This window comes from Ornithodoros turicata, unplaced genomic scaffold (genome assembly GCF_037126465.1).
Source record: "Ornithodoros turicata isolate Travis unplaced genomic scaffold, ASM3712646v1 ctg00001066.1, whole genome shotgun sequence".
NCBI lineage: Eukaryota > Metazoa > Arthropoda > Arachnida > Ixodida > Argasidae > Ornithodoros > Ornithodoros turicata.
Genome location: NW_026999456.1, coordinates 178,992 through 205,601, shown reverse-complemented (window position 1 = coordinate 205,601; position 26,610 = coordinate 178,992). Strand labels below are relative to the sequence as shown.

The 26,610-nt window shown below is 45.9% G+C and overlaps 1 protein-coding gene and 2 long non-coding RNA genes across 5 annotated transcripts in view; all 3 read left to right on the top strand.

Annotated features, from left to right (window-relative positions):
* The first annotated feature begins 2,448 nt into the window (after positions 1 to 2,448).
* Positions 2,449 to 3,746, top strand: LOC135376250 (uncharacterized). Its single transcript, XR_010417594.1, has 3 exons — positions 2,449 to 2,552; positions 3,293 to 3,340; positions 3,410 to 3,746. It is a non-coding gene; the product is annotated as an uncharacterized LOC135376250 (long non-coding RNA).
* A 7,110-nt stretch (positions 3,747 to 10,856) lies between these two features.
* On the top strand, positions 10,857 to 11,330 carry LOC135376254 (uncharacterized). Its single transcript, XR_010417595.1, has 3 exons — positions 10,857 to 10,979; positions 11,048 to 11,152; positions 11,242 to 11,330. It is a non-coding gene; the product is annotated as an uncharacterized LOC135376254 (long non-coding RNA).
* A 1,957-nt stretch (positions 11,331 to 13,287) lies between these two features.
* Positions 13,288 to 26,610, top strand: part of LOC135376252 (zinc finger protein 271-like) — a 29,650-nt gene continuing 16,327 nt past the window's right edge. The window contains exons 1-7 of one of the 3 annotated variants that reach the window (XM_064608859.1): positions 13,288 to 13,415; positions 13,487 to 13,612; positions 14,936 to 15,019; positions 15,108 to 15,357; positions 20,847 to 20,999; positions 22,317 to 22,463; positions 26,018 to 26,170. In XM_064608859.1, the coding sequence (XP_064464929.1) occupies positions 15,228 to 15,357; positions 20,847 to 20,999; positions 22,317 to 22,463; positions 26,018 to 26,170 (583 nt within the window). In that variant the 5' untranslated portion in view covers positions 13,288 to 13,415; positions 13,487 to 13,612; positions 14,936 to 15,019; positions 15,108 to 15,227. Of the gene's footprint in view, positions 13,613 to 14,935; positions 15,020 to 15,107; positions 15,370 to 20,846; positions 21,000 to 22,316; positions 22,464 to 26,017; positions 26,171 to 26,610 lie in introns of all 3 variants that reach the window. The other 2 variants (XM_064608856.1, XM_064608858.1) reach the window with 2 other exon arrangements.

Here is a 26,610-nt window from a genome sequence, read left to right as displayed (position 1 = left end):
CTCTCGACGCGTGCGTGTTCTACATAAACTGATACTCTCCCCAACATGTGAAATACATAGCAGGCTCTCCTGACTTAACCTTGGTCAATCCCGAGGGGTGCATATTCTACATGAACTGACCAGTCCGCAAGGCATCAAATACGTAAAAGGCTCCCCTAACATAACCTTGGTCACTCTCGACGCGTGCGTGTTCTACATAAACTGATACTCTCCCCAACATGTGAAATACATAGCAGGCTCTCCTGACTTAACCTTGGTCAATCCCGAGGGGTGCATATTCTACATGAACTGACCAGTCCGCAAGGCATCAAATACGTAAAAGGCTCCCCTAACATAACCTTGGTCACTCTCGACGCGTGCGTGTTCTACATAAACTGATACTCTCCCCAACATGTGAAATACATAGCAGGCTCTCCTGACTTAACCTTGGTCAATCCCGAGGGGTGCATATTCTACATGAACTGACCCGCCCCGCAACGCATCAAATACGTAAAAGGCTCCCGTAACATAACCTTGGTCGATCTCCGTGCGTGCATATTCTACATGAACTAACCTACAGTCACACCCACTCTCCAACGTGTCAAATATGTAAGGGGCTTCGATTGACCTGTCTTAAATATTTTTATTAGTGGCCAGTGTATAAATAAAGCAGCTGGAAAACAAGAAGCAAGTAAAACGGTGACCTTATGTTCGCCTTGAGAGTTACGAGCGTAAGCGTTTGTCCGGTGAGCTTTTGTCTGCGCCCAGGGAGGTACACCGTACGAGTGGTGCAGTCCCTCGAGAAAGTTGTCTGATTTCAGGGAAAGAATCTGACCAAAACGCATTGTGTAGCCAAAATAGTTGTTCTTAGGCCAAACACCACAGCACGTTGTCCTCTACTCTAGCATTACATGATAACTCATTGCAGTTATGCTCCCACATTTGACCCGAACCTGAAAACCATAAACTCCTAATTTAAAGTTATCCCAGCATTTTCTTCCACGTTGATATGTTACCTCTCGTTGCGCCGTTAATTTGTCTTCCTACACTCTTAGAAAAATGTGTAGAGCAGTTACACCTGTTAGAAGGTAATAGTTGTCACTATATGTTGTGCCTAAAAGGTTGCAAAGTTCTATGTGCTATGTGACTCTCAAAACAGAACTTCCACGCGTAGCAGGTTTTCCCGCTTCTGATTCGGTCAGCCACGGAGGCGTACGCCTTCCGGTAGTAATTTGGATAAATGATGATTTCATTTACCACCACTTTTTACACCCTTTATTAGACGCCATGTTGACGTCGGTGTCAACTATAGAAGTTACCCCCTTTTCACACCCTTCTTTCTTTCTTCTCCCTAACTTGAATGGGGAATGCAGCGGAAAGTACAACAACAGGAAACGAGAAACCTCAGTTAGGAGGTTACCGCATAGTTTTGTACGGCGTCGCTTCGTATTTTACACTTTGTCATCCTTGTTTCTTTCAACTTTTTCTTCTCCTCTTTGGAATACGTAGTAAGCAACACGCGTCTTTTTTTTTCTAACATGTTGTGTTCACGTGGCTGTGTGTCATCCCTCCTTTTTTTTGTTCGTGTACGTGTTAATTGCGTATTCTGCGAATCCAGTTTCCACAACAGTTTCCACGCTCTGTATAATCTGAATCCCTATCTCGGTCATGGCCATAATCTTAATTACGGTTGGCGTCGAATTTTTTTTATATCCCACGTGCACATGTGGCTGTGAACGCGTGCTTGCAAAGGAAATGCCATGTACAAGGTACTTACTGGAAAGTCAATTCTCGTCGAGGACTTTTCAGAAATCTCATTAAAAACCTACTGGAACGGTTCACGTACAGAGATTTATGAAGGACAAAAGAATCACGTACACCTGTATGGAGTGTCCTATAAAAGCCAGGCAGTTTCTGTAGTCTACACACATCTGCAGTATCCTCTCTATACAGGTAAGCACTTCTTTGAGAGATAACCGCTCTTTATTACTTCCTGTACTACATAGCATGGTTTGCTGTTTGCATTGCTTTGCGTTGATTATTATGTGGTGTAATGCAATTGAATACATCTAATCACTTCATAAGCACGACTCCTTTGGCACAGTTCTAACCCTACCACGTTTGTGATATGATAAGACGTCGGTCTGTTCCTCCCTCAAAATATCTCGACTCAAAGATGACTCTGAAAAGCGAGGGCGTTGGAAAAAAGACTCCTGTAATAGTGTCCATTTATCATCAGAAAAGCACAACAGGCGAAAAGCGTATTTTCAACGTCAACGTCAAAGTTTTAGAACCCTAACTTCAGATGCGAAACTCGCAAGTCATGTTCTGAGGCTGGAACACATATATCGAAGGACAAACACATACGTGTTTAATATTTCTTTAATCATTTTTCACTTTCGTTGAAACTACACATGGCTGTATCGGAGGAAGTGAGGTTTCTACCAAAACTATTTCTGAGGACTTCAAACAAACAAGTTCTTTTATTCTCTTTCTCCAGGAAAGTTTCAACGATCTCTTCGTGGACACAATGACGCCTCTACGTTTTACTGTTGTCTTCGTCCTCCTCTTTGGTAATACTAATATGGGATCTAATATAGGATACTGTGAAAGTTTGATCAAACCAAAAGCTTCATTATGAGAGCTGCGATTGTTTTCAACTGACAATTATTCTACTATAGCCGGAGGAGATGTCCTAGGATAGCACAAGAACCAGTAATTTATCAAGACCTCCTGCACCCCCCTAACACCGCCCAAATGTTCAGTGACACCCCCTAACTTTTTGACCTGTGTATCCCCTACAGGGGGTGCCCTTACGATTTCTGGTTTAGATACATGTCAGTGATGATATGTTATGATAACGTAACTATGATAATGACGCACCCCCACCCACTTTTTCCAACACCCATCCACGCTTGGAATTCTGGGTGAACCACTGAAAAGAACACACGGTGTTGGAAACACTGGCGGGTTCCGAACTACGGTTTTTGTCCCCGTCTTTTACCCCTAGCAGATTGCTCCAGGATAATTCAGCTTGAGTTAGGTTGAGACTTATTGCGAACCCACTGAAAAACGGTGATATACACCCCCCCTATCCTTTCCTTTTTCCTTGAACATGTCCTTCGCCCTAAGAGAGCAAAAAGTTTTCTACACGAAGGCTTTCCTCGTTATTCGGTAACTCGTTTAGAGAGATGAGGTAGTCACGTGAAGAGGTGCTCAGGACGCGTAACAAGCTGACGAAAGCGCGTGACGCAACAGCTCACCTGGGGAACTTGAGAGTGCGAGAAACTCAAAATTTCCCTTTCTTTTTAAGGTGTATTTGTCGCCAGTGAAGCTGCACCTGAAGGACACGAGCTTGAACGTAAGTTCCTTTGGAATTACTAACTATGTTACCGTATAGCCATCATTGTGAGGACTTTTCCCTTTGCAGGTCGTCAAGTTGCAGTCGACCTCTGCGCTTGTCTTCCGATTGTTTCCGATTCCGATTGCCCTAGCAGAAGTTGCACAAAGGCGAGCGGATGTATGAAATGCGCCGATGCGTCGCTATGCCTTTGTATTGATGTCGTTTGCACTGGGAACAGTTGCACATCGGCAAGCAAGTGTAAGACATGCTCCGCCCAAGGATGAACAACGTGGCTGACCGGCAACCCTTAACAACGAAACGATCAATTGCACGTATATGAAATAAGAGACTCTGGTCTTTTCTTTTACTAACATGGTCATAGGTGGCGGGAACTTTTGAGGGCAATAAATTGTACTAAGCAGCAGACATTGCGTTCGTTTATTTCTCTTTCGATTTCCTGTACAACTGCATTTACATGGGATCCCGTGCGCCTGCACAACTGCACGCCGTGCAGCGATAACAACACGTGCAGTCTGAAAGCCCAACTTTACTGCGTAACACTCTCGCCATCGACCATTTTTCCGAACGCTACATTTATCGGTTCACAGAAGAGTGGAGCCTTTTTCTAGGAATTATCGTATACATCCAGATTGTCCCGGAAAAACACGCGCAAATCCCGAAAAAGAACAAATCTACTGGTAAGAGGACAGTATCATATTCTGAACAACGATGATCCTGAGCGTAGCAAGGGCCAGTTCTCACTTGGCGACGCGGCGCAACCGTCGAGACTGACAATGTTATCTAAGGAGTGCCTATTTCACAAATTGGGGTGTGAGCCGGTTCATGTTGAATATGCGCCCGTCGAGACTGACCAAGGTCAGGCCAGGATTACCTATTAGGTATTACACACGTTGGGGAGTGTTTGAGTTTATGTGGAATATGCACCCGTATATCTGACGTATATACCCGTATATATATATGACGTATGTATATATGACGTAAGGAGTGCCTTTTATCTATTTCACAAGTTGGCGTGTGGGCCGGCTGATGTAGAATATGCACCCGTGAAGGCTGACAAAGGTTAGGTCAGGAGAGCCTTCACCGGACCTAACCTTGGTCAGCCTCGACGGGTGCATATTCTGCATGAAGTCACCAAATCCCCATCGTGTGAAATACATAAAAGGCTCTCCTGACAAAACCTTCGCCACTCTCCACGGGTGCACAGTCTACATCAACTGACCCACTACCACACGTCCAAATAACGTAAGAGTCTCTCAGGACCTAAACCTTGGTCAATCTCGAGGGGTGCATATTCTACATGAACTGACCCACTCCGCAACGTGTCAAATATGTAAAATATTTTTATTTGTGGCCAGTGCAATAAATAAAGCAGCTGGAAAACAAGAAGCGAGTAAAACAGTGACCTTATGTTCGCCTTCAAAGTGACGAGCGTAAACGTTTGTCCGGTGAGCTTTTGTCTGCGGCCAGGGAGATACACCGTATGAGCGGTGCAGTCTCTTGAGAAAGTTGCTTGATTTCAGGGAAGGAGCGGGTCCAAAAACGCACTGTGTCGCCAAAATAGTTGTTCTTATGTCAAACACCACAGCGCGTTGTCCTCTCCTCTAGCATTACATGATGATAACTCATTGCAGTTATGCTCCCACATTTGACCCGAACCTGAAAACCATAAACTCCCAATTTAAAATTATCCCAGCATTTTCTTCCAAGTTGATATGTTATCTCTCGTTTCACCACAAGGGAGACCGTTAATTTTTCTCACTACACTCTTAGAAAAATTGGTGAAGGGAATAGTTGTCACTATATGTTGTGACTAAAAGGTTGCAAAGTTCTGTCTGCTACCTCACTCTCAAAACAGAACTTCAACGCATAGCACGTTTTCCCGCTTCTGATTCGGTGAGCCACAGGGGCGTACACCTTTCTGTAGCAATCTGGATAAGGATTCCAGCAATCTGGATAATAATTTCATTTACCACCCCTTTTTACACCCTTTATCAGATGCTATTTTGACCTAGGTTGCAGCCATAGAAGTTACCCCTTTTCCATACCCTTCTTTCTTTCTTCCTATTTAGAATGGGGAACGTATCGGAAAGTACAACAACAGGAAACGAGAAACCGCAGTTATGAGGTTATCGCATAGTTTTGCACGGCGTCGCTTCGTATTTTACACTTTGCCAGCCTTGTTTCTTTCTACTTCTTCTTCTCCTTGGAATACGTAGTAAGGAACGCGCTTTTTTGTTCTTTTTTCTTCTGTCTAATATAACATGCTGTGTTTCATCCTCCCCGTTTGTTTTTTTTTTTCATTCATCTAATAAATATATCTCCCCGTACGTGTTAATCAACTTTAAAAAGAAGCATCCAGTAGGACATTCACTGCTTGTACAAATAAAAAAAAAACTAAGGCAAGCTGAAGTACGAAGTATTGCAGAAATTGAGGAAGCAATAAGAGGACCGATGAGCATCACCACCGCTAGCTTCCAAATGCGGCGCTGGGAAACTTGACGGAAAGACAAAAGGCGCAGCGGTGGAGATCGCCTTGCGGGGAGTCCAAGAGTCCACGACCCAGGTTGCAGACGTTGCAAAATATAAGGAGGAGTAATGCTGAGCTGGTTAATCCGTACCCGTTTACCGAGCTCCCCACATTTCATGCGAGTAGTCTCTAGACATCACGAGGAAACTGTAGGAAACGGGAAGTGCACTACATCTCGCTGCGTGTGGCTCGAAGGACGTGTTAGGACGAGTGTCGCAGTTTCCCAACTTCTTGCCGGTCAGTTGTTTGTACTGTGACCAGGGCCGCCGGGTATGGGGCCAGTGGCATCGCTAGGGCACGCGTCACCCTCCGCCCCACCCTTGTCCCATTAACGGATACCTTTCCGTACCAGGCGATCACCATAAATACACGTATTACACCACACTCAGAAAGCCTCGTAGAAGGCTCCTTATTTTGTTTTTGGCGTCATCGTGCCGCAGAGAACGGGAGGAAGCGGCAGTACTGGTACTGCGCGTCACCCCTTCCGTCGCTTCACCCAGTGCGGACCGCACCCCCTGCACCCCCCTAGTGACGCCATTGGATGGGGCCCCAGGGCCAGTTTAGGGGATTGACGGAAAAAGATAAAGCACCGGCTTGGACGCAAGAGGCAACAAACTTTACTCGTAACGTTCCGACGCGGGCATCCTCATCGGAACAAAATTGCACAGGTCCGAGCTCAGCTTTATGCCTTCGTCATGTTCCTGTAGCATTCCGGTAGGGGCCCATTGTGGCTGTTGCGACCACTGTTATCAGAATAAATATTCCAAGATTTCAGAAATCCCCCTCCCCCCACCTATATTCACAACCTGCTAGATATTATAATGACCGTGTCGTAATCGGCCATCCCCATGAGGATCCCGTCCGCACGATCCGCTAGGGGCGCTACTAACCGGACCGCGAGATCTGCATCAGGATTGGACGATGGAAATTTGAATTTTGAACGCGTAGAAGCGGACGTGGGACTACCGTCTGGGGTTTTTCCCGGGGTTTTCCTCAGACGCTTTCAGACATATGTCGGCACAGTTCCCTTAGAAGTCGGCCCAGGACGCACATTCCCCCTGGGCGTCAGTCGTGACGTTGCCCACAAACGTGAGGCCGACAACGGCAAGCCCTATCACCACCACCACCACCACCACCACCACCGTGGGACTACCGTAGCAGACGACAGCGACAGCTCCTATGAAAACGCGTAGAATGATGATGATAATCAACCTCTGAATGAAACATCTTCTGTGGAATATCCACCGCTTGTACAGAAATACTAAGGCAAGCTGAAGTACGAAGTATTGCACAAATTGAGGAAGCAATAAGAGGACCGATGAGTAACACCACCGCTAGCTTACAAATGCCGCGCTGGGAACAGGTGCCTGCGACATTGTACATGGTCACTGTAATAAACCTCTACCCGAGAAACGTCGTCATGACGTTGGTAGACACACCGAAACCAAAACAGATCGGAAGGGGAGAGCTGGGTTCCACGAATGGGCATTTGTTCGCTGCCTCCTATCGAAAGAAAAGTGGGACCGAAGGTCGCGTCCTTTTCAGAGACCATCGTAATCCCATCAAGACCGATGGCTTTCGGGCACGACCTTTTTGTTCGCCACTAGCTTTGAACGTAGTTCAACTCTGCCAAACTCGTGGCGCAAAAGCTATATTTAAAAGTGTACACGTCGGAAAATTAAGGGTATTCACCTTCAGAGAGTTTTTGCCGTTGCGCGAGAACACTTTTATGAATTTTTCGCTATAGGAAATTTTCTTGCCAACTTGTTGCCGTTCAGTTGTTTACACTGTGACCGTGTGACGTTGTTCTACGCTGTGGCAGTTGCGAGATGGACTTCTCCATGTGATTGAAAGCTTGCATTGCGAGTAATACCACGAGTGCGGCGAATGCTACAACGAACATGCATGGTTCGTGTGGGGGGGGGGAAGAAACTGAATGGTTTAGGTTTAGGTTTAGGGTTGCCTATTCCCTTTTGAGTCAGGGTCAGGTCAGTCAGGTTGAATTGGGTCTGAATCTATAGGTGTCTCGTTCGCAATACTCTTTCGCAAACATCGTGGCTGTGACAACTTTCACACAACTGAACTGAAACTGTCGTTGTCTGCCCATGCCCCAACTCTTTCTCTTTACAGAACAACATGACATTTAACGGCGCGGGAGACGCACGGGACTACGTTTCGAGCCACCCGGAAATCGCCGAGATCGCTCGACAAATTCCGTTCCTTGATCCCGCAACGGTGACATCAAGAATTTTCTCTGTGCGGAACGTCTTCAAACGAAAACGCGTTGACATCGCAAAACCCTGTTCCAGGAATGATGAGGCAGGATGCTGGTTGCTTGAGCACGTGACACTCTGCAATCGAATCTTATTCTCTGTTGATGTTCAGCTCCATGAAAGTAAGCCAGGAGAGCTGAATGTCTCGCGAATACCGTCAAATGATTGCACCTTATTATCTGAGGTTGCGTTGCTGGACTCTCTGTTTCTGATCTGCTGGCTCGTGAAACAACACCCCTGCATACAAGGAATAGATCTGTACGAGACAAGCCTATTTGTCCACTTCCCGACGGCCCTTAAACTTACCCTCGTACACGGCTCTAACATTAAAAGCGTCAAAGCAGGCACCCGAGAGCTAAGCGCACGGCACAACGTGTTTCTTGAGGGCATCAGACCCGAGAGCATGCTAGAGCATTTTGCTACCTCATGCTGGATATCGAGTCCGCGTCACGACTCTCGGAAGGACTCAAGAGGTCACCGCAGTTGAAATCTGTTGTCCTACACTACTGTGGCGTCAGCAAAGAGGGGATGAAGCTCCTGTTGAAAGCACTTCAGCAGTGCAACCACTTGACGTCTCTGCAAATCCGTGATTACAGCTTCAAGAATGCTGCCGCTGTGCATCTGGCGGAAATTGTAAAACGCAACAGATACCTGAAGGACCTCTTTCTCTATCACATGCCTGACGATGTATTGGAAATTATCGCGATTGCGCTCAGAGAGAATAACAGTTCGATGGAGAATTTGAAAATAAATGAATCTAATGATAGTGCTCGTAGTATGCCCCACATTTCTGAGGCCTTGAAGACGAACGGGACAAGAAGAACGCTCGAGCTTAATAACTGTGGTGTGGAGGAAAGTGATGTGGTTCAGTTTGCTCAGGCTCTCAAAGTGAATGTCACTCTCCGGAAGCTTCAACTTCGATGGAGCAGTTTCACAGACGCAGGTGCAAGGCATCTAGCACAAGATCTGGAGTCAAACCGTACGCTTCGTGAACTCGATCTCTCCTGTAACGACCTGACGGAAGTGCCCCTGGTACAGTTTGTGCAGACCCTTACAGTGAACACTTCACTGGAAATGGTGCATCTTGGAACGATCGCTTTCTCTGGCGAGGTTGACGAAGAGATTGCTCAGGTTATCAGAGCTAGCCACCAGTGTTACCACAGAATATCTACAAAGTGGAACACCCTCGCGCTGAACGAGTTGGCACGTCTCATTACGCTCAACTACGGCGACGTCAAAAAGATCTACATCTGGTGCGTTGAGGAGACACCCATATTGCGGGTGATCTCAGCACTAGAATCAAACTGTCACATCACGGAAGTGCATATCGAAAGAGCTGATCACGCGAGGCCCGGAGGCGAGATGGTTAAAGCTCTTGCGCAACTTATCGAAAAGACCAGGTCCCTCTTAAGTTTCTCCGCTGCACATGCCCTTTTGACGCTAACGCTACTTTCATCAAGGGCCTTACAAGCAACGACACGATCAACCGCGTCGTGCTCCTGGCCGCATGTTTTACTACGGAAGTCGCCCGAGCGTTCGCAGCCATGCTCGAAGCGAACACGACACTGCACGCCTTTGTCACGCTGATCTCTTGTTACGAAGCAGGGGCGATCAAAGTGATTGCGAGGCACTTCCCCAAGAACTACACGCTCACCACATTCTGGGGGGATTCGGTGGGTTGTAACTCACGAGCACTGTGCCAGATTTCCGACGTGCTCCGGAGAAACGAGCTGCTCCTCAATCGTGCCACGAGGTTTGCCCTGGGCACCTGCAGGGACTGTGATTGCAGAGAAGCATTTCGGATACTCTGGAGGTGCGATTCCGTGGTGCAGCAAGTTAAGCGTGTCGCAGAGTGTACGGAAGAAGAGGCGAGGCAGTGTGTAGATGAGGCGAAACTGCTGTTTCTGTAGAGAGGGTCTCTGCTTCCTTACGCAGCGCTTGCTGGTGCTTATACAAAACGACTCCGTGCTTCGTGGGACAGACGTAAAGTTCTTTTTTTTTTTGCTTTCATCAGTGCAGCATGGGAGCAGTCACATGCCAAACAAGAATCATAGCTCTCAGTTCTTGGAGCTTCCGTGCTTTCAGTTTTAATCGAGAAACATCGAATACAGAGGAACATTCCAAGACCCATGACAGGTAAATTGCTGCATATGCCAGGCTTGCCAACATGACCTTTTGTCCCGGATCGGGTGCGCTGGTCGGAATCTCATTCTTCTGCCATTGTAGGTGCCCCAACGCGCCTGTGAACCTTTTAGGGATGTGACGTCACGTAGAATCTCGGTCACGGGGTGGGGGGGGGGGGGCGTACACCTTTTTTGTAGCATTATGCTATCCAGTGCGCTCCCGGTTTTTATCAAATGTGTTCTCCAAGATCTGTTCGCACGGTGTTTTTCAGTGACCACGAGCGCTCGTACAATGATATCGTGGCGTGCAGCACACGTGTGTTAGGTACACAGCAGTGTACCCAATGGTCAGTGCATCCCGCGCTCAATCAGCGTGGTACCCTTGTGCCAACAAGTGTGGCGGTGATGTGTGTGTGTGGAAATTGAGACTGTGACGTTATCCCTGTGAACCCATGAACAAAAGCGAATAGGTGACCATGAATACAAGACGAGTCTGCCAGAACTGCGACTATCCAGCTTAGGAAACATTTTTTTTTATTGCTCTTAGCTATCTTTAGAAAGGGAGGACTACTGGTATGGCTTTCTGGTGACTCTTATTGATTTTTTTTTTTTTTTGCTGTAGTTGCTTCGGTCTTCCAAGTCGGCAGCGCTGTTGCCTGACGTCATTTGTTCGTAAACAGGGAGACGTCTGTTATCAGCTCTCTAAACTGAAGGTGCCCAATTTATGACTTCGTACGAGTTACGTAATACTCGGATTATCCTAAACACTTTTTTTGTGCAGGTGCAACAATAACCATTTGCCAACTGCATTCAGTGTCCAGATATGAATGTGTTCGGCTATGGCTGCTGACCTCGCCATCTCGTGAACTATGGGTCGACAGAGAAGGTATCGAAACTATTTTTATATAAAAAGGGGTTAAAAATGGGGCTGTTCGGTTTTCTAGAAACACGATTAATAGAGTTAAAACCTCCCAGTGATAGGAAGGAACAACAAGGCCTTGTTAGAACTCGGGATAAGGCAGACCAGTTGGAAGAGCGGCAACCTTAAGAAGATCAGGTTTAAGCGGGATTGAAAGATAATGAAGTTCTTGATTTGCCAGTCAGTGCAATGTGTTTTTGTCCGTCTTTTTAGCTCCCCGGCATTGGGGGGTTTTTAACGCTTGTAATCGCGATTATTTTTATAGACTTTGTTCTCCTTTCTGATAATAAAGTGCCACAGTCCAGAATGCTGCTAGGCTGTCTGGGATTTTCTGAGCTCTTTTACACACGCTTGTAAAATGCACGTAGAGGAACAACGTCTGCATCACCTGAGCGTAATCACACGCAAAGCCGCATGGTGAACGGTCTGCACACAATCGGCATAGAAGTGCGGTACCGCCCATTTTCAAACTGTCCGCCGGATTCATAGGAGACCTGCAAGGTTATAGTTACAGTCACTATATATAAGCTTAAGCTTAATATAGCTTAAGCGTATATAGTGACTGTAGTTATAGTGTTACAGATTGTTGCATCCACCATTAGAGAGTGCACGTAATCCAAACCGTACACCACAGCATTCTCAGCTGCAATTAGGAAGTGCTACGTGGCCTTTACCGTTTACGCTGCGAGCAACACACAAAGTATGCATTCGTGCTTCATGAAAGGAGACATGTGTTGTTTGCACCGATATTTTAGCAGGTTGTTGTGTGAATGTCCGTAGAACCTACATCTCGTCCCCCACACTACTGGAGCTGGTGAAAGTCCAACGTTGTTGCCAGATATTAAAGGACAACCCATAACTGCACGCTTTTTGAGTGTCTTATTCACCATTTCGGCAGTTTCTTCCCCGAAGAAATTTGTTCCGAGTGTATGTTAATTTCTCCATTATGTATCGTATAACGTGAAAGAAAAACAATGTGCAAGCTTCCCGCAATAACGATTCACAGGTAGAGTGAAAATGGTTGAGAGCACTAAACAGTTAAATTACGAAAAATGAGACTTTTGTTCAATTAAACTGTTTAATGCTCTCAACCGTTTTCGCTTTTCTCTGTTACGTAGTTGACGTAGTCTATACCTAAGGGTTGTCTGAGTTCCCAGCAGTTTCCTGCTAAGGCCCCTCTTCCTGTTTGACACTGCTGCCTCAAGGAGCGTAGATGAAGGTATCGCATCTAATTAATTAATGTTCTAGGCTAGTTCCTAAAATGTTCCTCTGGACACCTTGTGTGATCACTTTCGATAATGAGTTAAACCGACTCAAATCTGCACGGTTTGCCATCCACTGGCTAAGATCAGTGACTGTTGAAAAAGATTTCGCGTGACCCCCCCACCAAGTGGCAGATGCAGGGATGTATCCATACCCCCCCCCCCCCCCCCCATCTGTGTGTCTGTGTCTGTCTTTTTAGCTCCCCGCCACTGAGGTTTTAACGCTTTTAATCATGATTCAAGAAAACTGAACAGCCCAATTTTTAGTGCATAATGTAAAAACCTCGAGACTAGGGAACACGAAGGGACAGAGACAACACGAACCTTCGTGTTCCCTAGTCTCAGGGTTTTTACATTATGCATCATCTTCACCAGCTCGCTTGCTTCCTAGCCATTTTTTCATTGCCAATTTTTAACCCTTCTCGATCCCCAAAAATTATGCAATATTTCGTCAAAGAGCATAAAAATAAATGGGAGTAGCTGCATGTTATGATCTAACCCAGGGCCGGCGAAACGGTGGAGCAGCCGGGGCCCGTAATTTCTTTCGCCGGCCCTGATCGTGATCACTTTGACGGAGGTTTGAAAAGCGCGCGTCCACGAGGAGGACGAGCAAAAGGAGGGGGAGAGAATAAAAAAAGGAGGAAGAGTTGAAGAGTCACGTGGGGTAGGCTGATAGCCGGCAAAGAGACTCTCCCATTTGGGAACAGGCATATCGTTTTGTAATGCCGCAAATTCTTCCCTGAAGCGGTGACAGACTCTCTTCCTGAAGCTCTTGGTGCTCTCGAGCCATATCTTGCGCTAGTTTTACGGTTACATCGTTACATGGTTACATCATCATCATGGAAAGTTTGGGAAATATGGCCGCGCGCACACAGGGCAGATTCGGCGACTGAAAGCTTCAGCGCGGTTCTAGTAGTGGCAGAGCGGCTTCGAGTGTTTACTTTTCACTTCGAGCTATTTGAAATGAGGTACTCCGTCAATTAAGGGGCTATTGGGATCTCATTATTTTGAAAACACCCTTTGTTCCGTGCTCCCTTAGTGCACCAGCATTGTACAGGTACAGGACAACAAAACAATTTTGTGAAGAACGCAGAACAGGACCTGAGGAGCAAGACACAGGCCGCATGCTCGAGTGAGAGAAACAGGGATTCATCTACGGAAAATAGTAAGTTATATCTCGACGTATAACCACATTAGCCCGCATAATTCAACTTGGATGAGTAATGAAATGTTGGAGGAAGTGTCCAGAGTGGTGTTTCAACATCACGGTACTCCCGTGCGGGTCTTGACAACTATATGCTCGCTTTTGCCAAATGGGCGCCTAACTTGATGCATAATGATGAAGCATAATGCATCGTCTGGGCATTCTTTTGTTGGCGTCACCATTCCGCAAGTCGGCTTCCTACATGCAGTGTTGTGGTTGTTAGATTAGTTTAGGTTCCGTTAGTGTTCAGCTTATTCTAGTCAGGGTAGTGTAAGGTAGCTTCGTTTGCAACGTGAGACAATTGATGTCCTGAGACTGGAACACATAGAAAGGACAAATACATACGAAGACTCGAGTGCTTAAGAAATTAATGATGAAAGGTGGATAAGTCACTGGAAAGGTTAGCCAGCTGTAGGACTCGAACCCACGGTAATCCTGAAGATGCGGGTTCGAGTCCTACAGCTGGATAACCTTTTCAATGACTTCCATCTTTCGTCATTACTTTGCAAATTGGTACTGCTCTAGGTTAGGTTCCGTTAGTTTAGGTAACTGAGTCTGTATTTGGATAAGTCCAAGTTACCTTCGTGCAGCTTGTCCTATGCCTTCCTATGCACCTTCTGGACGGTGCCGGCTTCAGGCGCTCTACCGCGTTCCTCATGTCACGGACAGTCCGATGGATTTCACAGCATAAACCATTGGGTCCACCCGGCAGATGCTATAAGTCCCTGTCATTTATCACAAACTTGAGTAAATTTTTCGAGTGCTTCACATTGGAGGGGTAAAAGGCAGACCTTTACGTGACACATTTTTTATTTCCATTCGTAATAATTTGCTTAATAAAACTTGATTTAGGTGACAATCACATCAGCAGGCGGCAAAAAGCTAGTAAGAACAAATTCCATTGACCGTGTTATTTCTAGGTGGCGTAGTTTTTTAACTTTTTTTTTAGTTTTTTAAATTATAAATCAATGAGACATTTTCTGGGACACCCTGTATGTGCTCTTCCTACTTGGATGGTACTTTGTCATATACTGCAAATATATAAATTAAGCGAGTCTTCACCACACACACACATTGAGAATTCTATTTACATAGTCATTGTTATAAAATTGCTTGCCAGCTATGCAGGTGTTGTATACTGCACAAAACTGTCCATGGCTTCCTGGCGTGTAAGTGTTGGAAAGGGGGAAAATATTAAGCTCGTTCATCACACTTTATGCCTTCCAAATGTTACATCTTGAATCTGGAAAGTAGTTAAATACGTGTATCATGTTTCTTCGGAAGGAAAAAGAAGTCGTCGCAATATTTCGTCGGGAACTTCTCACCGGCACCTCTTCTGTCTGAACGTAGCTGACCCTCTGACAAACGGTGAGTCGCTGCTTTCACGAATACACTGTTCAGGGATTTCATGTTCTGTGAGCGTACGAAAACCGTCGCTGTATTTGTTTCACTTCAGGACCCAATTTTCCCTTTCCAATTTACGTGGGATGAGGACAGCACTCGGCATTAAAGAAGAGGCAAGAGATTCTTGTGACTTCGAGTCATCACATGCCAGGCCCTTTGGAATCACAACTCCATGAAAATGAAGTTCTCTCTGGAGTTCCGGGATCAGCCCGTGAGAGTGAAATCGGAACCACCTGATGTTGCATGCCTGCCACAACAGGGCCAGGTACATCAGCAGCACTGCAGCAAACATCCTTCAGGAGGTGATGCTTACGGTAAAATCCTCATAAATTATGCACTCAAGTGGGTAATGTTTGATAGATAGTGTCTGACCTTTTTCGGGTTAAGTGCCCAAAGCAAATTTGGGTGGGAAAAAATGTCCATTATCATTGTTCCCACTGGTCCTTGAAACACTCGAATACCCTAGAATTTCAAAATGCAATTTTCAACGTTTTGGAAGTCCCTGGGATTTTCCACAGTCCTTGAGAACCCTCCATTTTGCATCTTTTTCATATTCTCATGGGGCTGGTAGTGCGAATTCCACTTATGCTGAGCTATCCGTGGTTTTGAACTATACCGTAATTTCACGATTTTTTTTTCCCACGAGTGCTCTGCGGCTTATCCACCAGTGCGGCTTATCTGATGACTTTTTTTTTTCTGGTACCTTCCCCATGAGCCGGTCTTAACGAAAGGGCCAACAGTGTCTCTGGAACAGCACTGCCCTGCCGATGCACAAACAGTGCGTAACAGGGATGGGTCCTCATTCGAGTAGATTGATCTTCCTGGTGCATTCCCCCAAGCAGCTTTAATGAAAGTGGTGACAGTGATTCACTTCTTCTGGAAAACAACTGACCCATCAAGCCATGAAAAATGCCAAACAATTGCACAATCCGATCTTCTTAGAACTCTAGAGCTGACCTCCTTTGTTGTACACCATGACGACCCCAGAGTGTGGACCACAGTTAGGGTTGCCACCTTTCTGGGTGAAAAATACCGGATGAGGGAGAGGAGGTGGAATAGAAGGAAGGAGGAAAGGCTCATGGGAAAGGGAAAGTGGGTGAGGAACGTTCTAGCTGGCACGACACAACCACCAACAGCCTTGCACAACCACTGCTCTTGTCCCCACTGGACACAAGACTTGATAATATGAATAACAATGATAATAATAACAATGAATAATAATAAAATGATGAATAACTAAGAAAACGACTGGTGACTGCGGAGTTAAGTCTGTGCTCCTGATTTATTCAAGCTGTAGTGAAATGTTGAAGGGAAAGCCCCGTAAAAGCCATTATGAAAGGTCTTGAGCCACAAATACCGGCAAAACGTTGCCAGTACCACCTTCCTACGGGCAGCGCGCACAAATAACCGGCCTGGTGGCAACCCTAACCACAGGGTTTATGGCCTTCTCTAAGGCCTCCTTTGTTGCACAATTCAGTCGTCTCGAAACGCCTGTGGCTTATCTGCGAGTGCAGCTTATCTGCCAGAAAATTTTCAAAACGTCCCTAAAGATGCGTCCTGCGGCTTATCTGCGGTGCAGCTTATACGCGTGAAATTACGGTAGTTTCAAAACCATGGGGGTTAGCACTCTTTGCAGTAGGAATCTAGCCTAACAATTCAAACCAAATTAATTTGCACAACGTTACCACTTAGAAGAAAAACAGACTGAAAATAGATCCGTCTGTCAGCAACGAGTGGGATCCCAGAAAGGATGCAAAGGATGACATCCAATTAGACAGCAGGAGACGAGCACGCATCCCTATCGTGACTGTGCGCAATTGGAATGGGTCCGATCGTAGTGTTCTGAATGTGCACGGCATGACGCTACATTTTTCAATACCGCTTCACTCAACTGTAGTCCACTACAGTTCTCATAAATTTTCTACTGACAACAATTATCGTCCTGTCCTTCGGACAACGACGCCAGGCCACTTCGCAACGCACATTTTTTTTCACCAATCTGACACATGATTGGAATTTGGGGCAGGGAGAAATCTGGTTCAACAGGAACCAGCCATAAAGTGATTCTCGCAAGGGGATAATTGGGGCTAATCGGGTTTAACTCTAAAAACTAGGACCCTGTTTATAGAATGCTCTTGGGGAACATGACACGGTAATAATCTATAGATGTACCGTAATTTCACTCGTATAAGCCGCACCGCAGATAAGCCGCAGGGCCGATTTTTAGGAACATTTTGAAAATTTTACCAGCAGATCAGCCGCGGGCAATAAGACTCAACTGATTTACGTGACAAAGGAGATCGTAGGGAAGGCGATAAACCCTGCGGCCCATATTCTGTGGTCGACACGGTGTACAACAAAAGAGTTCTAGTGTTCTAGCAAGATCAGATTGTTCCCTTGTTGCGTGTTCTTCATGGATCGACGGGTCAGTGGCCTTGCAGAAGACACGAATCACTGTTACCAATTTCGTTGAAGCTGTTTGGGGGAAGGCACCAGGAAGGTCAGTCAACTCAAATGTGGACTCTCCCCTGTTTCACATTGTTCGTGCCCTGGCAGGGTGTAGCTGTTTCGGAGACACTGTCGGCCCTTTCGTTAAAACTGACTCGGCCACCAACACATTCTCGTAGAGTCCGGCGCAGGGAATTACTATCTGTCAAACTTTTGCTGCAGGACAACAGTCATGCAGATGATCGTTCCATGCACTTGTCCAAAATCATTTGAAAGTGACTGTTCAATGCATATATTACGCGCATATACGAGCAAAAATGTGTGCGGTCACACAAACTCAATGTGGATCATCAAGAACCATTTGTGCCCTAATCAATCAGCGAGGTATTCTGCTTTTCTCGTCTAAGGTTTTCACCGTTGGTTGCTAGGTATTCACTGAGCTCCGTGAGATAAGGTGCTAGTCTTTTTTCTTTGTCGGTCGATTATGCACCGTAATGTTGAAATGCCATTCATAATGAATCTGTATTCTAATGTACTGTGTTCTAACGTAATAACATGTACAAATAAAACGGGAAAGGAGGAGGAGGAGGAATGTCGTTGGGAGGAACCCGAGAGGTCTGCCTGCCTGATTAGGCGGCATGTTTCTCGGGAAGGGAAAGGTGGTGGAGAGGAGGAGAGGAGAGGGTGAAGTGGAAGACCGAGCAGAATCCGCTTGGGGGGAGGATAGCTGCGTCCATGGGCCGACTTCAGGGGAACTGTGCCGGCATACGCCTATTACACATCTGAGGGAAACCCAGGAAAAACCCCAGACGGCACAGCCGGCCCGCGGATTCGAACCGCGGACCTCCCAGTCTCCAAGCGCACGCGTTACCGCTGCGCCACCGGAGCTGGTCAAAACGGGAAAGCTGCGCAGATATGTCAGCATTGTGCCACGATTCTTTCCGTGTCTAAGAAAAATTCCGTAAGTGGGACCTTCACCGAGCATACCCCCCCCCCTGAAAGCTCGGCACCCCCCCAGCAGCGAACAAGATGATGAACAATTGTTGTGTGGTGAAATGTGCGTTCACCTATGAAGTGCTCCGCCTGGAACGAAATTTTCGTTGTTTCCTTGGCAGCCTCGTGAAAAGGAGAGAACACGGAAGCGCAGTTAAACGTACAGTAAAAACGTTGCAGTGAAACGTTTTCGCTTGCAGTGATGTTAACCACTGTCGGGATGCAAACTTCATTGATTGTTTCTTTTAGTAAAGATAGATCGCCGTGGATGCCCAACAAATAACACCGTTATATGTAATCACCATTTTGCTGATGAGGCTAAGTCAAATGATCCGAGAAGTACTTCGTATGTTCCGTCTATAAGATGTCCTTCTATAGGGACGTTCGCCTGGAGTTTGGCAGCGCGACACTAGCGCCGCCTTTCTCCCCTGGTGGCACAGGCAGGAAAAGTTTTAGAGTAGACTCGTTAGGCGAAAAATGCGATTACATGCGCTGTGCGCGATCTTCCACCTGTTTCCGTGCAATACCTGAGAATGTACAGCCCGGGGAAGGGGAAAAATAAAAGCCTGGACCACGTTACTGTTATAAAACGCACGGACTGCACGAAGAAAACCAGGGCGTACCTGTATCATATCTGTTTTTCTTCTCTTTTTTTTTTACATTCAAACTCAAGCTGATAGCTGCCTGATTTGCGAGCTTATAAACTTGAGCTGTTTGGCCTTTGTATCTTCTTCGTGCCCCACACTCAGGCATTTTTCATAATGAATTTCATCCACCAGCTCGGCTGCGTCTACGCCACTCTGTCATAGACGTAGACCTATGTCTGGGGTTGAGTAGTACTATGTGGAAAATCATGAGTATTGTGGATTGCGCATTTATTTTTTAAAATTCTTAGTTCAGTATTCTACAGATACAGGTGGAACAAATTACTGGATAGCGAGTGCTTGCCAGGCGTAGAAGAAGTATGATATGTCGTGAGTGCATGTGAATCCCAAAATATGGACGCATGATCCACCGGGAGTCATTGCAATTGGTCCTTGTATTATGAAAGTTGCGTTGTAGTGGAGACGTATCTCTCATTAAGTTAGTTCTCATTCACAGTCAAGTGTCACAAAGTCAGTAATCTCAGCCACAAAGGCATCTAAATCCCTGTTCTGATGATTGTTCTAATCTGATTTCCATATTCCTCTCTTCCGAAACAGTCAAGGATATGTGACAAGTGGTAGCTTGGGTTGAAGAAAGCAAAGAGGGAAAAGAAAGAATGTAACGCTCATAAAAAGAGCCGACTTTTGGCTGCTGACAATCATTCGTAGCGCTCGCTCCATTCATTTCATAAATCAGTACTCCACCGGTTCTCACACCCTCTTTGTAAACTTGACTAAAACGTTTGAAACCGGAGATATCCAACTCTATCCATTCAAGCTTTATTCTTCAGTCAGGTTTCGCTCAGAGCTAGTAGATCTACGGCAACTGGGAGGCAAAATTTACTCCTATTTTGAGCCTGTCCGATAACATTCTGCCATGCGCCGAAAACTCACCGCTGTTTCCCTTCTTCCGACTTGACGGGGGAACAATTCTCGGTCCGTTTTGCCTTATTCAAAAGCGCAACACACCTTGGCCATTCTGACACAGCACGTACCATGTGCGTGATGAGAGAGCACGCTACTTTGGAAAACTTAGCACAATCGCCACAAGTGGCGCTGAATGCCGTAATCAGGAGCGCCCTCTGGCCCATCCGAACAGCCCTATTGCGCTCCACTATGTCTATTTTTGCTTGGGAGTATTGACACTCCAGCTGTACATGTAGACGTCATACATCATTGTCTTTCACGATGACACCATCGGGCATGCAGAACAGCCATGACTGGCGCTCTAATATTACACACGTGCAACGTCTCTGGGCGTTACAGTCGTAGCTGTTCTCAAACTAGACGATAGCACACTGCTCCACGTACAGTCCATAGCTTACTGTGTTTGTGTTCTGAAGATTGATGTGCTTATGGTAGACGTGATGCAGCAGGCCGCATATAGGCAGCACCGCAGAGTGTGCTACGAGCCCAGGGAAAAGTACCCACTCCTCCCACTAGGGGATTCGCTTGTGACGCCCTCTATAGGCGTATGCCCCTTCACCCTTCCGAAACCCAAATCCTTTCCCCCAACAACCCTTTCCTACGCTTCTATTCGTGCACTATTGGCTATGGTGTAGCCCCGACTTTTCGTTACTGGCAACAGTGCACACCTCTAGGTGCAATATATAGTTAAACTAGGTTCAGAAAAAGTACGGAGGTGGTCGTCATGTGACCTGAAGCCTTGCAATGTGGCTTACTTCTCTCCTTTTTTTTTACTTCAGGAGTGACAGCTGGGATGTGTGACGTTAAAGAGGAACCTCGAGAGGAATCTTCAAAGGAACATCCAATCGTTGAAGTCAAAACGGAGCCTTATAACGTTACAATCTTGACTGGACAGGACCAAATGGGACGCAAGTGTGATTCAACATCAGAAGGTAAATACAAAATGGTCGAGGACATTTAGTCAACTACGAACTTAATAGCGTGACAAAAAGAGGAATACAACAGAAATGCACTTTAGTTTTCTGACAGACAGGTATCAGCTTTCATGCACACGTTCTGTTCAATGGAAGATTCTGAAAATTATGGAAAATAGACGTGGAGATTCTTTATAAAATTTCACTTCACCATTGAATCTCAATATAAGGAAATAGATAATGGCCAAGTTGCATTTTTTGTGCTCATGCGGCTCCGCTGTAATACAGTAGAATCTCGATGATACGAATCTCACGGGGTCGCGGAAAAAATTTGTGTCATCCGAAATTCGTATCAAACGAATTAAACCAAAATAAAAATTGAGGCAAGAAAATTGACAGTGACTGCTCATTTTCCATTACTGTGAATGAAAGAGGTCGGTTGTAACGCTTTTATGTCACTGACTTGCGGAATGGTGACGCGTAATGTTGCCACAAGTTGTCCTGATATTTTCCCTCCACGTGTCCTGGGGTTCTAGTAGCTGTTTTCCGCCAGAGCGATGTCACACCCCAAGCAGCACAATGTACTGAAAGTCGAGTGCAATAGGGGTGGACGGGTAGGTGGAAGGCTTTGAACAGAATTCTGAAACAGAAGAACATTGATAAGACACATACCGGCCACCCCTATTGCACTCGACTTTCAGTACATTGTGCTGCTTGGCACCCTCCCTTTTCAAAAGACGCAGCAGCATGACTCGCGCGCTGTCGTGTCACGGGGCTACGACCTCTGTCGCATCCTCTGCTCATTCGTATCATTCGTAAAGGGAACATAACGCGTTCGTATCATCCGAACTCTAATACATAGGAAGAAAAGGCATTCTGGCCGGGACCGGAAAAGAATTCGTATAATCCGTGACCTTATCATCTGTAAGAAGAGATTCTACTGTAGATGTCTTCCATGTGTTTTGCCTCTCTTTCCTAGTTACGCAGTTGTTAGGAATTCCTGTTAGTAATTAAGTATTATGTGTAAAAATCTGAGCTTTGAAAACTGCCATCGATTCTGAAGCCATTCCTGAGGTGTTCAGCTATGTTAGCTCTTCTGGATTTCTGATGCGTTTGAAAAATCCGCATTTAAAAAAGGGATTTCATTTGGCATGCTGAAAATAAATCTGGATTCAAAGGGATTTGATTTACTCAAATTTAAAGCCGGACCTGATTCGGATTTGATTTAAATCCGTTTTGTCTCCTCAAATCCCCCACACTGTACTTAGGTGGTTGTCATGTGACTCGAAGCCTCGCAATATGTCTTACTTCTCCCCCTTTTTGTTTTACATTCAGGAGTGACATCTGGGACGTGTCCTATTAAGGAAGAACCTCGAGAGGAATCTTCAAATGAAGATCCAATCATAGAAGTGAAAACAGAGGCTTACAATGTTCCAGTCTTGGCAGAAGAGGAACAGATGGGCTGTGACCCAATATCAGAAGGTAAATACAAAATGGCCGAGGGGATTTGGTCAACACCAGATTGAATGGCACGATATGGACAAAAAGTGGCATGCATCGGAAATGCTTTTCAGTTTTCTGTTCGTTACATGTCGGCTTTCAAGCATGTATGGAAGATTCTCAAACCAGGCAATATAGACCTGGTGATCCTTTATACAATTCCACACTACTGCAACTATTGCAGATTTTGACCGCATAAACAACTGCACATAACGATGTTTGTGAGCGAGAAGATAAGGAACAGTAGATGAAACCAGAGGAATCAAGTGCAAAATAATTCATGGTGTACAGTGTGTCTCCCTTCATGTGCTCCAACAACGTTCTAGCCCTAACAAGTATGCTCTACATCTTCTAGTGCTGCAGCATTGAAAAGTACAGCACTAGACAAAATTTTACTAAACATGCTTCGGTGCATTCCTTTTCCAGCCCTAGCAGCGAATAGGACCATGCGGACTTGCAAACAGGTGACTGGGTTACCCAGGCACATGTCTGTAACTCTGTACAGTCCAATAGACCTTATGCATAATAGCGTGACCCATCGATATCGACAGGAGCAACCCGCCATTTTACATTCTGCTCCTACGGACGCTATACGAAGCCCCATTCCAAGTCAAAGCTAGCTTGTTTAGCGCCTCTGTCCTCATCGTGTGCATGGTTTCGTCTGTTTCATTTCGTGTTGTCCCATCGCACTTTTGTCGTTGATGACAGCATGTCAGACACTCTGCTCATCTTTTCTTGTGATGAGGACTGGACGAAGAACTTGTCTCCGATACCCTTAATAACCGAGGTCACAATATGGGAGTACAGTAAACCCTCGTTAACTCGAACTCGCTTATCTCGAAATATCGGTTATCTCAAATTTTTTTGCATCCCGCTCCTTGTCCCAATGCTTCTTATGTATTTGGGCCCTTTTTAAGTGGAAGCTTTTTTTTGCCGGAGTACGGATATCTCGAAATTCCATCAACTGTATGTCAGCGTACCAACGTCGATAACGTGCATTCTTCAGTCCCCCGGCTAGGTCAAGGTCAAAGCCTTTCAGTCCTGCCCAAGCAGCACAATGTACTGAAAGTCGAGTGCAATAGGGGTGGACTGGTAGGTGGAAGGCCTTGAAGAGACTCGTGAAGCTAAAGAACGTTGATGAGACACATACCGTCCAACCCTATTGCACTCGACTTTCAGTACGTTGTGCTGCTTGGGTAGTGACTCGCGCGCTGCTAGCTGTGGCAGGCAGACCGCACTCCCCTTTCCACCCAAAGTCACTCCTCCTCCTCCTCTGCATTCGTCCGAACGTCTCGTTTCGTTCTTCGCGGCGTGATGGCTGAACAACGTACGTGGACGTCCCTGACTTTGGAGCGGAAGGTGGCACCTTTCAAAGGCCCGGCAGCAAGTTCATGAAGCCATTATCGTGAACTGTTTCGTCCATGCGGGTTTCTGGTCTTCCACCACCGTACCGGAGCCAGCAGACTAGTTCAGTGGCCGTGATGAACTGTGCAACGACGTGATGCGCCCCACATGTTGTGGGGAGAGTGACTTAGAGGACTTGAACTTTGAGCACTATGCGCTTTACGACGGCGATGTTCCAGTAGCGGTGAACTGGGTGATACTGAAATGGTCGAGGGTGCCCATGGTAGTGACGTGCCGGGAGGAGCGTCTCATGTGTTGCATTGAAGTGCTTGAAGATGCTTTCTTGTTCCGCTGTTTCTTGCTATTACGGAGTTATTCTGTCTAAGATGATGTTAAAAAATAAATGGCTGCGGAATTGTTCACGAGCCTTATTACTGTAGGAACGCTTTTTTTTTTTACGTTTCATAACATATTGCGTTGTGGTAATATCGTGGCAACGTAATTTTTGTTGTTCGCTTAACTCGAAACTTCGCTTATCTCGAAATTTTCCCCGGTTTTTACGACTTCGAGTTATCGGGGGTTTACTGTACATCGTTATCCGCGGGTTTCCCACTAGATGATCAGTATCAAATGGGGAAATAAATCCACAAAATATCGGGTGAAAATCGCCTTTATTGAAAGAAAAACGTGATCTTTGACCACTTTGCGCCGCTTGTTTGCTTCACAATGTCACGCTCTAGAGGTTCAAGTTGCGCTAAATAATGCGCGGAGAGGCCGCGGTCACTTACAGAGTCTTTCAATGCGGTCCACGGACCGAAGAGCGGTAGCGCACGACACAGAGGGAAAAATCTCTTCGTCCTCTGGCGCACTGCAGCAATATCTCCGGTTGTACGAATCTCCGAAAGTATGGTCTCGTCACTCACTTCCTCATTAGCCACAACGTCGTTGTCAACACTAACGTAGTCCTCCAGGGTTGTTGCAGTTGTTGTTGGTTGTTGAATCTTTGCAACCATCCTCCGCTTGGCTTTAACTCCTGGTCGAGAACGTCTGCAAAATGCTTTGCCTTTGCAGCGAATATCGGTCCGCTGATAGGAATCCTCTATGTCTTCATACGAGCGCTCCCGAATTTTCTTGCGTTTTCCAGACGCACTGTTGTTTGCATGCTCCTTTCGCAATTTCGGTTCCGCTTTAAAAATTGGGGAAACTGTTGACTGGGACAAACCGTACCTGAGGACGATGGATGACACCTTGGCTCCACGCTGGTGGTCGTCGATGATTGCGATCTTTGTCTCCAAGGATATCGCCTTGCGTTTGTTGCTGTTGGATGCCATATCCGACAGCAGTGAACGCGGACTGACGAATAAGGAAACCGAAGCGCTTCCAAATGTGGACAGCTTCTTGACAGGGGAAAACGAGGTTAGCTCCAAGGAAAGCACGGGAACAAAGGGACATAGCAAAAAGATGTAGGGCGGAATGTGCGTTCCACAGGGCAAGGGGGGGGGAGGGGAGGGGCACACGAGTCACCGAGGCATCATTGTCAGGGCCAATGGCTTCGACCTTTAGCAAGTTCGAGGGCACGTGGCGTTCATTTACGATGGCTCGCGGCTCTTCACGCTTTTGGGGTGTGAAAAACGCGACAATGGAGTACCAACGGCATTGCGTCTGGCATCATTATTCGAGTAGACGAGAGCGCTGCCTTCGTCGTTATGGACGGGCGCATTTCCCATAGAACTACCGTAAATTTTAATGGTCGGAACGAAAGTGATAGTTATGCGTATCGTTATTCGGGGGTTTTACTGTAGATGTCTTCCATAATTTTTGCCTCTTTTTTTTTAGTTACACAAGTGTTAGGAATTCCTGTTAATAATTAGGTATACTGTCAAAAAATCCGAGCTTCGAAAACTGACGTCTATTTTTAAGCCATTCCAGAGCTGTTCAGCTGTGTTAGTTCCTATTCCGAATTTTGTGATGCGTTTGAAAAATTCGCATTTAAAAAGCGATTTCATTTGGCTTGCTGAAAATAAATCTGGATTTAGAATGATTTGATTTACTCGAATACATTTAAATCCGGACTCGATTTGGATTTGATTTAAATCCATTTTGTCTCTGAAATCCCTCACACTCTACGGAGGTGGTCATCACATGACTCAAAGCCGTGCAATGTAGCTTACTTCAATAATGTTTTACTTCAGGCATGACAGCTGGGACGTGTGACATTAAAGAAGAAGCTCGAGAGGAATCTTCAAAGGAACATGCGATCGTGGAAGTCAAAACGGAGCCTTATAACGTTCCAGTCTTGACTGGACAGGACCAGGTGGGACACCACTGTCAATCAACATCAGAAGGTAAATAAAAAATGGTCGAGGACATTTAGAGGCAACACCAAACTCAATGGAATGATATGGACAAAAATGGGGATGCAAGAGAAATGCACTTTAGTTTTCTGACAGGCAGACACATATCAGCTTTCCAGAGCACATGCTCTGTTCTATGGAAGGTTCTCAAAGTGGGCAAAAGAGACGTGAAGATTCTTTGTCAAATATCGCATCATGCTTACTCTCGAATGTCGGGAAATCTTCATCAAGTACAAACGTCATTGCCGTACTTGCCATTCAGGAGCATGGAAAAGGAAAAAAAATTAAGTTTTGTGTGAACTGTACATTCCGATGAGGCGAGCACTAGATGTTCGTAAGTTACGGATGGAAATGTCGTTCTTCTTTTCGGCAGTCATCATCGCAAATTCCTCACCAGTTGAAAAAAAGCTTGATCACAAAACACTACAGCA